Consider the following 17,186-nt stretch of genomic DNA (forward strand, 5'->3'; position numbering starts at 1 on the left):
AAGGAAACATTAAAATTATAAACCTTTCTGAACTACTTCAGTGACAAAATTAAGAGAATTAGAAAATATAGGCCAAGGGAAATAGAATCCTTGACTTATCCATGGTGGACTTTTTCCCTCCACTTGTATAGCACTACTTACAAAACCTTTTATAGATATTGGTAAATGACTTTAGGAACATTTACACAGTACATTCCAAAATAATGACCACTACTCAAATAACTGGCAGTACCTCAACAGTCTGGCAAGTTGCTTCAAGTCTCTTCCTTCTCATATTCTTTTTCATGTGAAAAAGATTTAGTGTCTCCTTAAACATGGTTGAGAATGATTTTTAAATATTTAAGTATTTTGACAGTTTCTAACAAAAGCACATATAAAACCTGAGTTAAGCATGTAGTAGTTAAGAGTAGGAACTCTGAAATCTACTTCCTGAGCTTAAATCTCAGTACAATTCAAGAGCCAAACAATCCTGGGGATGCAGTTCACTACGCTAAGTCAATAGTCTTTTATCCGTAAAATTTGAATAATTATGGCACTCCAACATTTTAAAACTCAAAGGAGGTAATTCACACAAAAACACTTTGTCCCATGCTTGCCATATAATAGTCTTTCAATAAATGCTTTATCACTGTTGCAATTGTTGTTATTCTGTTTTAAGAGGTAGTAGTTATATAACTATAACTATAGATATTTAAAACTTCTGAAATCTTTTGCCTATTTATATTAATTGGATATCTTTTAAAAGATAATTATGTCAGGAAATGTAGAAGTTCCCCATTATTACATATTCCATTGTATTGAATAATCAGAACTGCCATGTTTTTACCTTGTCAACCAATGAAGTTGATAGTTAAAAAAGGGAAAATCCTCCTGTAATTTCAATTTAATTTAGCACGCCCTTTGAGAAGTTACCTTTGTGTGCCAGGCAATAAGCAAGAAATTACAGGGGACACATAGATGAATAAGAAACTGCAAGCCCTTTAGGTGTTTATGGTCTGGTATAATAGATAAGAACATAAACACTAATATTATATGATAGAGCAAGATTACTTCTACGAGGCTTGAAAGCAGAGATCATATCATGATTGCAGTTATCTGAAAAGAATTCAGGAAGGAGAAAGGAAAAAATCACAATTTTACAAAAGGATTTGGGGAGAACATTTGAAGTTATAGAAGAGCCTGAGTCAGGGAGCAAAGGCAGGATCCATGGACTTTCTTTTAGAAATGGTGAGTAGTTCAGTCTCATTAGTGTTAGGAACCTGCAGCACTAGTGGAACAGTAGGAAGACCAAACTAACACTTCATAGATCGTACTGAGTTCTGTATAAACTATAAGCAAGAATGTATTTGCAAATACTGCATTGTATCTGGGCTCAAAAGAAAGATGGGGAAATCCTTAGATACCAGAAGTTTAGAAAAGAAAAGTCAAACTAGAGCTCTACAGGAGAGTTGATGATTCAATGACCTATAAGTATTTCAGATTATATGTGAGTCCCAGGTGCTGGAGGCTAAGATTCTAAAGCCCTCTTGGAGATACTGATACAACCCCCTGCACACAAGCAGTGATGCTATACCTATCCCCTTGCAGTGACCTGGCACTATTTTGACTGCTCTGGCCTCACAGACTAGAAAAACTGTAGGTCTAGGATGTGTCTAAGAAATATTTAGTTTATACAAGGTTTTAGAAGTAAGAGGAAACAAATCACTTTTCACAAACTGAAATTTCTAGTCTGAGCTATAAACAGAAGGAATTAATATGAAAATTAGCATAAAATGGTTCAGCATCATTGAATTGCCTCAGACCACCACCCTAAAAGAAACATACTCAAAACTAGTTTGTAACAACTCTTTCACAAACAAGCAAGTTGGGCTCCCAAACAATAAATGCGTCTCACTGAATATGAGTTGACAATAATGAGAAATATCACTGGGAGAATCAGCAAATCAGGACCATTAGCAATGAAAGTAAAGAAGTAAAAATAGTAGAAAATATAGAAGAACAGATAACTTTGTTTAAACTAATTTAAGAGATTTAAAAAAAAAGAACAGAAAACACAGTTAAGGAATGGAAGAAAATGAAAAAGATTAAATAGAACTTCTATAAGTGGAAAATATTGTCATTAAAATTACAGAAGAGACTAAATAGCCAACTAGACACAATTGAAGAAGGGATTAGTAATCTGGAATTTAGACAGAAAAAGGTCACTCAGAAGCCAAAACAGATAAATGAAAAATATAAAAGAGAACTTAGAAAAATAAATGATAGAATGAGAAAGTTTAGTGTGCACTTAATAGAAATGTATATAATGTAATAGAAATGAATTCCAGAATGAAAACACAAAAAGTTATGGGAGAGGCGGCATTCTATGAGTTAGCTTATAAAATTTGTTTAAAGTTGAAGGCTGATAAGATACTCAGATTGAAAAAAGTCATGAATAAATAAAAGCAAATCCAAATAAATATAATCTGCATTATACTAAGACAAAAAGAAAAAATTTAAAGCTAGCACACACACAAAAATAGTGGTAATTTACAAAAGATCAGCACACAAAAATAGTGGTAATTTACAAAAGATCAGTTATTTAAATGACAAGAGACTTTGCACTTGCAACAAATAGGGCACTAAAATCACATTATGAAAATGCTATGGGGAAAATCAAAACATCCTTATCTAAAAGATCTATTGAAAGTGAATATAACTTTAAAAAAATTAAGACTAAGATTGAATTACCATTCACAGAACCCTACCAAAATACTCATGTAAAGATTAGAAAACAAGGAAAATACACTCTGAAGAGGCTAATTCAAGAAACAATGGTTAAGAAGCAATTGTGAATAAATAGACTGGTTAAAAAGTATTACTAGTTTAAAAAATCATTAATAATAATAATAATAATAAATAGTAATTTGAGGAATCCAAAAGCAAAGTGGATTAAATTACTAAGCACCAATAGAAATGAAATATTAAGACTGAAAAAATCACTAACAATAGAAATAATGGGAGAATAGTGTTGGGATGGATACAATAAGATAAAGAGATAAAATATTAGAATTATAGGTTAGGGTTTGGATGGCCTTGGAAGTCGAACAGTGTTGAATGTATTTGATTTTGTTTGTGTTTTGAGCAGAGAAGTGACATGTTCAAGATGAGAAAGTAGGATAGGTTAGCATGGGGAGACTGAGTGATATAAGTTGGGAGACTATCGTAATGAGTGTGATGGGAAGTACTGAAGATCTGGACCAGCATGAATCTCTTGCCTATAGGTAAAAAGGATGGATATGAGGGACGCCTGGATGGCTCAGTTGGTTAAGCTTCCAACTTTGTCTGAGGTCACGATCTCCTGGTTCATGAGTTGGAGCCCCACGTCGGGCTCTGTGCTGACAGTTCAGAGTCTGGAGCCTGCTTCGGGTTCTTTGTCTCCCTCTCTCTCTCTCTGCCCCTCCCCTGTTCATACTCTGTCTCTCTCTGTCTCAAAAATAAACACTAAAATTTTTTTTAAAAAAAGGATGGATATGAGAAACAATACATAGCTAGTATTTAGAGGACTTAGAAATTGAAGATGGGAAGATAAGAAGGGATAGCAGTCCCTGACTATCTACTTTTATACTCTATCTTTGTATTAATCCATCATAACAACCATGTAATGACATTTGCTTCTTTTCACAGACAAATCCAATAATCCTCAGGAAGTGACAAATAATTTGTTCACTGACTTATGTAGTAAATGGTAGAACCACAATTTAAATCCAGGTTTTATGACTCCAGCTATTCTTTAAACTTAATATACTAGTAAGATTTCCAGAGACAATGCTTAGTAGGTAATTGTTGAGTTTAACGTGTAACTCAAAGAGTTGTGCGTTTCAAGTCAGATTTGAGACTTCTGATTTTGATTTTGAAGAGAAACACAAAGAAGATGTAATTGAAAGGAAAGTAGCAGTATTTAAATAAGGTATGCTATGTCAGGCTATATTTTTGAGAGAGGAAAAGATTGAGGAGGATTGGATGGAATCCAGAATCATAGAGATAACCATAGTGTTCAGTCATAAAATCATAGAGATAAAAACAAAAGAGGAGGTGGAGTGCAAATAAAGGACAATTTTAAATACAGAACAAGTAAGGTGAGCAAACCCAATCTGAACTCTACTGCTTCATGATCCAGGAAAGAGAAAAACAGTCCAGCAGATAAACATGGATTGGTTAATCTAGAAATAGCAAAAGAGGCGGCAGAAGGTAAGGAGAGACACTTCCACAGTACACTTGTATTGTGAAAGGAAGATCAAGAACTTGGAATTGTTTTTCAACTAAATATGTTCTGAATGGAAATCTGCCTTATCTGAACATTCTTTATACGCTTTATAAATGCTACCAACAGTCTACACTCACGTATACAAATATTACAAGGTATTATGTGCTGGGTGCTTTTCACTGACAATGCCAGGAAGGATACTAATTAGTGCCAATTGTGAGAGCTGGTGGTATGATTTGGGCACCTGTCTGCAAAGAGCTGGACTGAGAACAATTCATTCTACATAAGCCTGCTAAGCAGCTGTCAGATGGCAATGACGTTAATTTACTACCGACTTTTGCTGCATTTGATGCTGACCCAGACATGAAAGACTGCCTTCCCTATCTCTGATTAGTTGAACCATCCATTACCTTCTGTACTATTTTTATTGCAAATAGAATACATGTCTAAATGTTGTATTCCTAAAATTTAAGTCAGTGTTGTGATTTTTTTGTTTGAATGGAAGGATATGTTAGATCTGTACCAGTAAAATCTCTCACAGACATAGGTCAGGGTTGCCAAAATAATAGACACAGAGCTGATCTGAAGTAGTTAGATGATGTTTACCTTGGCAACCGTTGCTACATTCTATTCCTAATGGAGAACATTCAAGTCCTCTGCAGCTTTGAGTATCACAGCTGTGATTTGCACTGCCAGCACAAAACTGAAGACTGAGTTTTATGACTCTTTTTTTTTTTTAGGTAGACCCTATTAATTTCATTTCTCTTCACAATTTTCCTCACACTCTACCTATTTAACAGGACACTTTTCAGGCCAGAAACTGCACTGTTTCTTTAAGTCAAAAAATTGATTTAATTCATGCTATTTGATACCAATGTTTTCTATGTTTTCAGTGTTTTCCATGTTGATAAACAAACTAGGACAGCTTTCAAGTGTGCCTAACTTAATCCTCTGATCTAACAGAAACGTAAAAGGAAATTAACTTATTCATTCATTCCTTTAATTCATTTGCTCAATATACTGAGTTAAGTCCTCTAGGCGCAGGAAATATAACACTAAAAAAATAGACAACACCTCTTTCTTCATAAGGCTTATATTCTAATGGAAAAGGCAGGAAAACAAATAAGCCAAGAGATAGATGTACAATGGCTGGTAAGCTTGAGCATAGTGAAGAAGGGTAAGTTGGCTGAGAATGAGAGGGAAACTATTTTACATGGAAAGTCAGGTAAAACTTCTCTGAGGAAATGACAACAAACAAACACCACGCGCGCACACACGCACGCACACACACACACGCACGCTCAAAACATATGTGGTTCTCTGTGGGGAGACTATTCCAGGCCAAAAGGTAGAGCAAGTTCAAAGGCCCTGAGGCAGACATTTACTTAATATTGTTGAGGAAACTGAAAAATACCAGAGTGATTAGAGCACAGTGAAGAAGGGCAAAATGTTGAAAGCCTCCAGGGCTTTCACGTAGGGCCCACAGACTGATGAAACAAGCTTTCCTGTTTGAAGTAACTTGTGCTATCTTAGGCTTGTGTGGGTTCATTTGAAGTTAGTAAATAAATAAATAAATAAACAGAAATTGTAACTCTTAGATATATTTTTCAAATCTTAAAAGAGACATGGTAAACTGAGTCTTTATTGGGTTAAATTGCATAAATAATAAGTTGAAATGTTTAAATAAAACTCTAGGCAGCTCTGGTTCCAAAGGCCCTTCCAGTATATTACAGCCCGAAGGTACAGTTAGGACATCATAACTGACTCTTAACAAACTTTCACTGTAATATATTCTAAGACTGTAAATAAGGCAGGGAACCTACCCTCAAGGTCCAGAAAGACTAGTGAGGCAGAAAGACATATAGGCAACTTATTATAATTCAGTGTGATATGAGTGATATATGTGTAAGATAAGAGAGCACAGAGAATGCTGTGCCTCTGTTTAGAAATTTAGAAGAGCCAGGAATAAATCTTGGTGGTGTATAAACATAGGTTAGTGTAAGGGAAGAGAGTGGAATATCCATTGCAAAAATAGGAAGTATGAAACACATGACCTGAACAGAAAATTGCAAGTAGTTATCAATGACAGGACTAGAGTTCAACCTGGTGGTACACATCTTCTTGACAAGCCAGCTACCTTCTACTCTGAGGGTCAGTGGCCCACGCTGTGTCTGTACCATGGTTAAATATGTTAATGTCACTCCACAGCAAGGCACTTGGAGATTTAAGAGATATGCAAGGGCTAGATCATTGGTTGATGGCTGCCACTGAGGGAAGATGGGGAGAGTAATGAAAGATTAAAAGAGGAAGAAATAAAATGTCTAAATATGTTTTTTAGCATAACACAGCGTAAATAGAGTATGTCTCTGGAGATATTTATTTTATCAAAATACTTTTAGACAAAGTATTAGAGCCCAAAGAAAAGGTTCTGAAGTGTCAAGATGATTTGTTACATACTTTTTTTTAGAAAATTCATAACTTTTGGATTAGTTCAGATTGATTGCATACTTTAAAACATTTGTTGGCATATATCTTAATGGGAAATTGATAATTATAGTTATGTATTAACCTTTCTATTTCAATACTTTCTGGTGTGTTCTTTATTATTTCATACCCTTTTGATAATTTAATTTTATCCCAAATGTAGCAATAGGATGATAAAGATTGACCTTTTTATAAACAAGTAAAAGTATAATAGATCATTGCTATCTCTTTACCCTTTCTTACTTTGCCATTTTTCCACCTTGTAAGATGCTATTCTTCCCTTGAACTGTGAGATAAACAAATATGAAAATTGGTGGCATATTTCCCTAGCCATCAATTTAAGCCTTGCCTCTTACTAGTTCATTCTGCTGCTGAAGATCCAGCTGAGAGATTTTTTTTTGGTTGTTTTATTATTATCTATCTATTTATTTAGATTTTTATTCTGAAGGAGAGAGTGCAAGCAGGGGAGGGGTAGAGAGAGAGAGGGAAGGAAAAAGAATCCCAAGCAGGATCAGCACTGTCAGCACAGAGGCTGATGTGGGGCTCATTCCCACAAACTGTGACATCATGGCCTGAGCTGATATCAAGAGTTGGACCCTTAACTGACTGAGCCACCCAGATGGTCCTGTTTATTTATTTTAAAAATAAAGCTAAAGTAATCTAGCTTCCATCCATGTCACTGAACATCTCTAAAGTTTAGAGACAACTTCTTAAGCTAAAATGTCCTCATTGAACTTTTTTTAGTTTCATTTAGCATTATTTCATTCAGCATTATACTCTCTTGATCCATCCAGGTTGTTGCTAATGGCAAGATTTTATTCTTCTTTATGACTGACTAATAGTCCATTGTATAAATATACCACATCCTCTTGATCTGTTCATCTATCAGTGGACGTGGGATGCTTCCATAATTTGGCTATTGAAAATAATGTTGCAATAAACATAGAGATGCATATATCTTTTTGAATAATAGTGTTTTCATATTCTTTGGGTAAATCCCCAGTAGTGGAATTACTGATCATAGGGTATTTCTATTTTAATTTTTTTTGAGCACACTCCACACTATTGTCCACAGTGGCTGCAGCAGTTTGCATTCCCACCAACAGTGCACCAGTGTTCTTCTTTCTCCACATCCTCACCAGTACTTGTTTCTTGTATTTTTGATTTTAGCCATTCTGACAGCGTGAGGTGATATCTCATTGTGGTTTTGATTTGCATTTCCCTGATGATTAGTGATGTTGGTATCTTTTCATGGTATGTTGGCCATATATATGTAAGTCTTGAATGTCTGCTCATGCCTTCAGCCCATTTTTAATTGGGTTGTTAGTGGTTTTTTTGTTGTTTAGTTGCTTAAATTCTTTCAGATATGTCATTTGCAAATATCTTCTTCCATTCACTAGATTGTATATTAATTAGTATTAATTAGTACATTATTAGTTTGTTTCCTTTGCTGTGCAGAAGTTGTTGGGGGTTGTTTGTTTGTTTGTTTGTTTTTTAGTATAGTCCCAATAGTTTATTTTTGCTTTTGTTTCCCTTGCTTCAAGAAACATATGTAGGAAAAAGTTGCTACATCTGATGTCAGAGAAATTCCTGCCTTTGGTCTCTTCTATGATCTTTATGGTTTCAGGTATCACATTTAGGTCTTTAATGCATTTTGAGTTTATTTTTGTGTATGGTATAAGAAAGTATCCCCATTTCATTCTTTTGCATGTAGCTGTCCAGTTTTCCCAGCACCATTTTTGAAGAGGCTGTCTTTTCCTCATTGCATATTCTTGCCTCTTTTGTCAAAGAGTAATCATGGGTTTATTCTGGCCTCTCTATTCTGTTCCATTGATCTATGTGTCTGTTTTTGTTCCAGTACCATACTGTTTTGATTACTAAAGCTTTGTACTGTACCTTGAAATCTGGGAACGTGATACCTCCGATTTTGTTCTTCTGTTTCAAGATTGCTTTGGCTATTTGTGGTTACATAAAAAGTTTAGGATTATTTGTTCTAGTCTCTGAAAAAAATCATGTTGGTATGTTGATAGGGATTGCATTAAATGTGTAGATGGCTTGGGTAATATAGACATTTTAACAATATTGGTTCTTCCAGTCCGTGAGTATGGAATATCTTTCCATTTGTTTTATAGTTTTCAGAGGATAGTTTTTTTTACCTCCTTGGTGAAGTTTATTCCTAGGTATTTTATTATTTTTGGTGCAATTGTAAATGGGATTCTTTCTTAGGTTCTCTTTCTGCCCCTTCATTATTAGTGTATAGAAATGTAGTGCATTTCTGTATATTGATTATGTATCCTGTGACCTCACTGAATTCAGTTCTAGTAGTTTTTGTTGGAGTCTTTAGGGTTTTCTATATGTACTATCATGTCATCTGCAAACAGTGAAAGTTTTACCTCTTTCTTACCAATTTGTATGCCTTTTATTTCTTTTTTCTTGTCTGATTGCTGTGATTAGGACTTCTAGTATTATGTTGAATAAAAGTGGTGAGAGTGAATATCCTTGTCTTGTTCCTAACCTTAGAGGAAAAGCTCTAAATTATTTACCATTAAGTATGATGTTAGCTCTGGGTTTCTCGTATATGGCCTTTATTATTTTGAGGGATGTCCCCTTAAACATACGTAGTTGTGGGTTTTTATCATGAATGAATGTTGTACTTTGTTAAAAGCTATTTCTGCATCCATTGAGATGATCATACGTTTTTTTTCCTTTATTTTATTGATGTGATTTATCAATATCAATCAATGTGATGTTGATTGATTTGTGAATACTGAGCCACGTGTGCATCCCTGGACTAAATCCCACTTGATCCCACTTGAACCACTTGAATTATTCTTTTTAATGTATTGTTGTATTTGGCCAGTTAATGTTTTGTTGAGAATTTTTGCATCTATGTCCATCAGAGATAATGACCCATAGTTCTCTTTTTTTGCGGTGTCTTTATTTGGTTTCAGTATTAGACTAATTCCAGCCTCATAGAATGAATTTGGAAGCTTTCCTACCTCTTCCATTGTTTTGGAATAGTTTGAAAACAATAGGTATTAACTCTTCTTTAAATATTTGATAGCATTCACCTGTAAAGTCATCTGGTTCAGGACTTGTGTTTGTTTGAGTTTCATTGCTGGTAATTGATCTGTTCAAATTTTCTATTTCTTCTTGATTCAGTTTTAGGAGTTTATATGTTTCTATGAATTTATCTATTTATTCTAGGTTGTCCAATTTGTTGACATATAATTTCTGTAATATTCTCTTATAATCCTTTGTGTTTCTATGATGTCAGTTTTTATTTCTCCTCTTTCATTTCTGATTTTATTAAGTTCTCTCTTTTTTTTAATGAGTATGCTGAAAAGTTTATCAATTTTGTTGATCTTTCCAAGAACAAGCTCCTAGTTTCATTGATTTGTTCTATTTTTTTTCCTTTTTTAAGTTTCTAGTTTGTTTATTTCCACTCCAATCTTTATTATTTCCTTCTTTCTTCTGGTTTGGGGTTTTGTTTGTTCTTTTTTTTTTTTTTTTTTTCAAGATTCATTAGGTGTAAAGTTAGATTGTTTAATTGAGCTTTTTCTTGCTTCTTGAGGCCTGTATTGCTTTAAACTTTCCTCCTAGAACTGATTTTGGACCATTTTGTTTTCATTTTCATTTGTCTCCATCTTTTTTTTTTCCTCCTCTTTGGTTTCTTGGTTGGCCCATTCATTGTTTAGTAGCATGTTATTTAACCTGTGTTTGTGTTTCTCCAGATTTTTCTTGTGGTTGATTCCTATTTCTATAGCATTGTGAACAGAAAAGATGCATGGTATGACTTTGATCTTTTTTAATTTGTTGAGACTTGTTTTGTGACCTAATAGGTAATCTCTTTTGGAATGTTCCATGTGCATGTGAAAGACTGTATATTCTGCTGTTTTAGGATGAATGTTCTGAATATATCTGTTAGGTCAGTCAGGTCCAATGTATCATTACAAGCCACTGTTTCCTTGTTGATCTTCTGCTTGGATAATCTGTCCATTGATGCAAGAGGATATTAAAGTCCCCTACTTTTATTGTATTATTATCAATTATTTCCTTTATATGTTTTTAGCTGCTTTATGTATTTTGGTGCTTCTATGTGGAGTACAATATTTACAATTATTATATATATATTCTTGTTGAACTATTCCCTTTATCATTATATAGTGTTCTTCTTTGTCTCTTGTTACAGTCTTTGTTTAAAGTCTATTTTCTCTGACATAAATATTGCTACCCTGGCTTTCTTTTCAATGCCGTTTGCATAAAAAATGTTTTTCCATTCTTTCACATTCAATCTGCATGTGTCTTTATGTCTGAAATTAACCTCTTATTGGAAGCATATATATGGACCTTGCTTTTTTTATCCATTCCATCACCCTATGTCTTTTGATTGGAGCATTTAGTCCATTTTCATTCAAAGTGATTATTGACAGGTGTGTACTTATTGCCATTTTGTTACTTGTTTTATAGTTGTTTATGTAGTTCTTTTCTGTTCTCTCTCTAGCTCTTTTCTCTTAGAGTTAGATAGCTTTCTCTAGCGATATACTTGGATTCCTTTCTTTTTTACATATTTATTACTGGCTTTTGATTTGTGGTTACCATTAGGTTTGTATATAGCATCTTCTACATGTAGCAGTTTCTGTTAAGTGAACTTAAGTTAACTTAAATTTGAACTAATTCTTTACTCCTCTTCCTCTGTTTTATGTGCATGATGTCATACTTTACATCCTTTTATTTTGTGAATCCCTTGAGTTATTTTTATAGATATATTTATTTTGGCTGCTTTTATATTTCCTACTTTTCTTACTGCTCCTTATGGTCTTTTATTTCCACTCAAAGTCCCCTTTAACATTTCATGTTGTTTTGGTTGCATGGTCATGAATACCTTTAACTTCTGTTTGTCTGGAAAACTTTTTCTCTCTCCTTCTATTCTGATTGACAGGTTTTATGGATGGCATATTCTTGGCTGCTGGCTTGTTTTGTTTTGTTTTGTTTGTTTTTTGTTTTTTTTTTCTTCAGCACCTTGGTATATCATGCATTCCCTTCTGGCCTACAAACTTTCTGCTGAAAAGTCAGCGTATAACCTAATAATGTTTCCCTTGTATGTAACTTTTCGTTTCTCTTGCTGCTTTTAAAATTCTCTCTTTATCACTACTTTTTGCCATTTTAATTACTATGTGTCTTGGTGTGGACCTCCATGGGTTGATTTTGTTGGAGAGTCTCTGTACCCCGTGGATCTAGATTTTGGTTACCTTCTCCAGATTTGGGAAGTTTTCAGCTATTATTTTTTCAAATAAATATTCTGCCTCCATTTTCTCTCTCTTTTCCTTCTGGGATCCCTATAATGTGAATGTTATTATGCTTGATGATGTGACTGAGTTCCCTAAGTTTATTTTCATTTTTTTTCTCTTTCCTATTCAGTCTTTCTCCTCCAGGTCACTAATCCATTCTTCTGCTTCCTCTAGTCTACTATTTATTCCATCTTTTGTATTTTTTATTTCATTACTGAGTTCTTCATCTCTGATTGGTTCTTTTTTATGTTTTCTGTTTCTTTGTTAAGGATCTCAATGAGATTCTCCACTCTTTTCTCAAGTCCCATGAGTAACTTTATGACCATTACTTTAAATTGTCTATCAGCATATTCCTTATCTCCATTTCATTTAGGTCTCTTGCCATGATTCTGTCCTGTTATTTCTTTTGAGACATATTTCTCTATATCTTCATTTTCTCTAACTCTCTGTGTCTGTTTCTATGTACTGGGAAAGTTAACTACTTATGTTCTTTGAAAGTAGTGGCCTATGTAGAAGAGGTCATATTACAAGGTCCCCTATTCACCAGAACTTGGTGCTTTAGGTGTATCTCCTATGTGTGTTGTGTGCATCCTACTGTTGTAGTTGAGCCACTTTTGCCTCAGTCCCATAGTCTGCAATGGCTCTCTTGCCTGTTGTGGGCAGGGTTTGATCCCTGTGTTGTTAGTTGACCACTCTGGGACTGCCTTGGGCTTAAGTTGATTTAGGCCAGGCATTTGCCAGAGATGCAGTAGTACCAAAATAAAGGAGAATGTGGGAGGAGGCATGTGGTGCCAGCAAGGTTCAAATGGGAGGGAACCTACAGCTGCTGGGGACCAAGGCAGGCTGGGTTGGAGGGGGTACATGTGCAGAAGTGCACAGGTGGAATGCCTGGTCCCAGGAAGGTTTGTGTGGTTCTGCTATGGGAGGAGAGCTGGACTGGAGTCCTGGCTAGAGGTAGAGTGTCTGCAAGAGAATGCATTGGCATGGTGCACTGTTAGCAAGTTGGGCAGTGAGTGTTGTTGGCCTGGAGCTGTTTCCTAAAGGTGGCTGTATACTTATGCTGGAAGGCATGGGAGGGAAATGGAGCATTCCAGCTCCTTTGTTCCTGGAGAAGTCTACCAATTATCTCTACCCCTCCAGCACAAACTCTGAGATTAGTATACAAATTTTCCTCCCGTAAGCCCCAGGTGTTTTTCAGACTGCTGCTTCTCTGCTGTATCTCTGTGGGGCTGTTTGTTGTGTTGTCTCTTTAAGGGAAGGAATTCAGTTTCCTCTCACCCTCCTGGCTCTCCTACTTATTTACAGTTCCAAGTTTTAAGCACTGCTGATTGTAAGAACTCACGAAATTCAATATTTGGCCTTCTGTTTTTCAAAGCCAAATGTTATGGGGATTTATCTTCCCTGTGCATGCTCCCTGGTATGGCAGTCTCTTCTCCCTCTTCTTCAACTGCAGCTCCTTTCCTCCCATGTACAGTCCTGTATCTCCATCTTTCCCATCCTCTTTGATGTAGCCTCTTCTCTACATTTAGCTGTGGAAAGTTTGTTCTGCCAGTGTTTGGGTCATTTTCTGGGTTATTTACACTGATGTGGGTGTTAGCTAGTTGTATCCAAATGACGAGGTGAACTTAGGGCCTTCCTACTCCACCATCTTACCTGGAAGTTTGAAAAATGGATGTTTTGAAATGTTTATGATCTCCTGTCTTTGATCACACCTTACTGAACTATCTCACTTGTTTATCACATGCAACAGTATCTTTGATTTTTACTTCTGTTAAAAACTCAAATTAGTACAGACTTTCCCCAATGCATTCTAATGTGTGTTCTGAGTACTAGAAAAGGCAAGTCTGTCACGCCTGCCAAAGTGTATACATTTGTTAGGTTTTTTCATGCCAGATACTTATCCATCTGAGTGTGGGATACACAAAATTTACAGTGTTGAAATCCTCCCAACTACTGCAATGCTATTTTAAAGTTGACTCTGCAATTTTAAATAAATTTGTTTGGTGAAAATACGTAAATTAATAGTAATGAAGATTCTGATGTTCATTCTGTTCTTTTGACCATCACAGATCAAAGAACACCTTGCTAAGGGGCAAAGAATGCTGGCAGGTGATGGAATGTCCCAGGTGACCAAGACACTGTTGGATTTAACTCAGAGGAAAAATTTCTATGCAGGCGATCTTCTGATGTCTGTGGAAATTCTCAGAAATGTGACAGACACATTTAAAAGGGCAAGTTACATCCCTGCATCTGATGGAGTCCAGGTAAGAGAGACAATCCCCTGAAGGAAAAGACTAGTGAAGATGGTCACAGGTTTTGGCCCTGAGAAGCCAGTGCTGCAGCTACTTTGGAGACATTCTGGCCTGCAGGGAGAGAGTGCTTACTGCTGCAGGAGACATATTCAGGTTGTGCTTAGTGTGAGCTCTGGAAATGACCTCAATTCCCTTAGTCATTGTATACCTCAGTGTCCTCAACCATAAAATGCACATAATACACCTCAAGGAGATACTGAATGAGAATGTGTGTAAAGTGGTTTGAGCCCTAAGATAAAAGGCACTATAGCAAATCCAAGGTTGTATCATGGATATTTTATTCCCACATTTAATATCACCATCTTGCCATAGGAGACTATTAAAAGTACATTAAGCGTAATGAAAGCACATTAACTATAACATGCAAAGAAGACACAGTTTAAGTTTTGTTTGGGGTTTTGCTATTAGAAGGAGGAAGGCCATATTTAATTTTATGGAACCATGGCCTGAAAATCTCAAGCAAACAGAGAATTGTTCTGGATAGGAAAATAAAAATTCAATAACTCCTCACAGCATGTTTTTCTTGTCATGGAAGACTTCTAGAGCAACATCGTTTATTTCCATAATAAAGTTTAAGTACTCACCCAATTTCAGTATTGCCTTTGCCATTAAAACAAAGCTCGTTGAATGGCAAACAAAGCACATTTAATGCAGCTCCTGTTTGCATTTCAGATTAACTCTTTTTGTGCTATAGGCTAAAATATACTCCTGCCAAGAATGCTGAGTTGATTTCTGCATTTCCAGCATAATGTTCTTCCTGTATCTCCACATAAAGTTCATTAAAATAAAAGTTTGGCAAAACTCCCGGATTAGGTAGTTTTCTTTCAGCCTACTCTTCATTTGGGAATTTTATTTGCATTTCACTTGGGGAATGCAGAGTGTGTTTTTTGTTTTGTTTTGTTGGTTGGTTTTGTTTTGCTTTGTTTTGTTTTAATCAGCTATTTAGGGAAAGAGGAAAAGAAGAGTTTTTGAAATCATGGAATCGTTATAAATGATATTGATGCCCTGATTTGTATAGAGGTACATGTTTTACTTAAATTATATGCATATATTGCTGAAAGTAACTGCCACGAGAATTATTGGTGCTTCATTTTATATTATATTACCAGCATCCAGGAATACAGTTTTAATTGTAAAAATATGTGGGATGGAAGATTACCGTCCATCATTTGAGCATTTCAAGCACTTCTTTTTTAATAAAGAATGAAACAGTTTTCCAATTTTACAAAATTAATAAAGTAAGCCAAGTAGGTCTTTTCCCTGTAGTTCTGAAATACTTCTATCCATTAGAGTTTACATTAAAAAATGTCTGAAGACCTTGACGCAAAATAGAAGTTGTAATTTCAAAAAACTTCAGACACTTATGTTCATAATTGAAACATCAGGCAAATGCTGAACCAAATAATCTCTAGGGCCTCCTTTAACCTTCAAAGAGTGTAGAGCTTTAAGATTTTTTTAGATGCTGAAACTGAAGGAATTAAGATTACCAGGTTATATTGGGAACATATTTCGATTGAGCTACTCATTAGAATGCATTGACTCAATGAACAATGAGTTTAACCAGAAGCTTAGTCATGGACATTAGCTGGCTTGACTTAAATAGAGCAGTTTGGCTGATTATTTTGTTGTCATTTTGGCATAGCCAGAAATAAGACCCTCCATTTCCATCCCACGCTCTCATTAATCCTCGACATTACACAAAATTCTCAGCACGTTGGTGTCCTAGTCATCCCTTCACAAACAGGAACTGCATTTTTCTATTTCATTGTCTTTACTTGTGTCTTTTCAGACCCCTGGAATGCCCTCCTCTTCTGGAATTCCTTCTTCTTCCATCTCTGTCTGCCAAAATCCTAGCCCAGATCTAGCAAGTCTTTCTGCATGCCACACCAGCAAGCCACAAACTCCATCTGAAAATGATCTTTCTCTTTTCTGATATCTCAGACAGTTTTGCACCTCTTTTATTCTACTTTTCCCCATTTTGTAGAAATCCTTTATATATACTTATTGTCTTTGCTTGATTATAATCTCTGGTTTATAGCCTTACTCAACATCACCTGTACCTTACTTTAAACTTCAGTCTCTGAAACAGCCCTTCTGTTTCCAATGGCTCTGGGCATTTCTGATTGGGTAGCACCTCAGATTAATATGGCAAAACTAAACTTATCTTGAATTGCAAGTGTTCTTGCATATTCTACTTTTCTTTGTAGACTTAGCAGTCTTTACACTGGAATTGAAATGTTATCTTGACTTTTCCTTCTTTTCCTTTTTTATAGGTGTGCCTACACAGTGTCTCTTCTAACCATTCCTTCCTCTCTTTTCCCACTTCTGCTATCCTAATTTAGCCATTAATTATCTCAGCCTGTGTTGTTTCCATGATGTTTTTCCTTTCATTCTCCCTCAGATCTTTAACTACATCTCTGTTCATCTTGTATGTAACAGTCCTATTGGTTACCCTAAGACAGCTCTGATTATGTCACTCCTTAGATCAGAAACTTTCATCAGAGCTCAAAGGCCTCCTGAATGACAACCCAAAGTCTTTATGTTGTCTTCCTGTACAATCCACAGTATGTTAGTTACCTACGTTTATAGCCAAATGCATGGTTTACTCTTCCTCTTCACAGACTTGTGCCAAATGAACCACTTCCCGCTTCTTTAATGCACTGTATGTTCTTAGCCCTTGATCTTTGCCTCTTCTGGGCTTTCAGACTGGATTGGTCTGTCCCAGTTGTCTAAAGTAATTTTTTGGTACTCTGGGCCTCTGAATTCTCATAGCACTTTCTTTCCTGCATCTCTTTATATCTAATATTATTAGAACTCACTACTCACTACTAAATCTTGAAAAAGACATTTTCC

At 35.5% G+C, this 17,186-nt stretch overlaps 1 protein-coding gene across 4 annotated transcripts in view; it reads left to right on the forward strand.

Moving 5' to 3' along the window:
- Window positions 1-17,186, forward strand: part of ADGRB3 (adhesion G protein-coupled receptor B3) — a 728,500-nt gene that overhangs the window by 348,399 nt on the left and 362,915 nt on the right. For all 4 annotated transcript variants that reach the window (XM_011282405.4, XM_011282404.4, XM_006931831.5 and 1 more), the window contains one exon: window positions 14,091-14,285. In XM_011282405.4, coding sequence (XP_011280707.1) covers window positions 14,091-14,285 — 195 coding nt within the window. The remainder of the gene's footprint in view (window positions 1-14,090; window positions 14,286-17,186) is intronic.

The sequence above is a fragment of the Felis catus genome, chromosome B2 (assembly GCF_018350175.1).
Source record: "Felis catus isolate Fca126 chromosome B2, F.catus_Fca126_mat1.0, whole genome shotgun sequence".
Lineage (NCBI taxonomy): Eukaryota > Metazoa > Chordata > Mammalia > Carnivora > Felidae > Felis > Felis catus.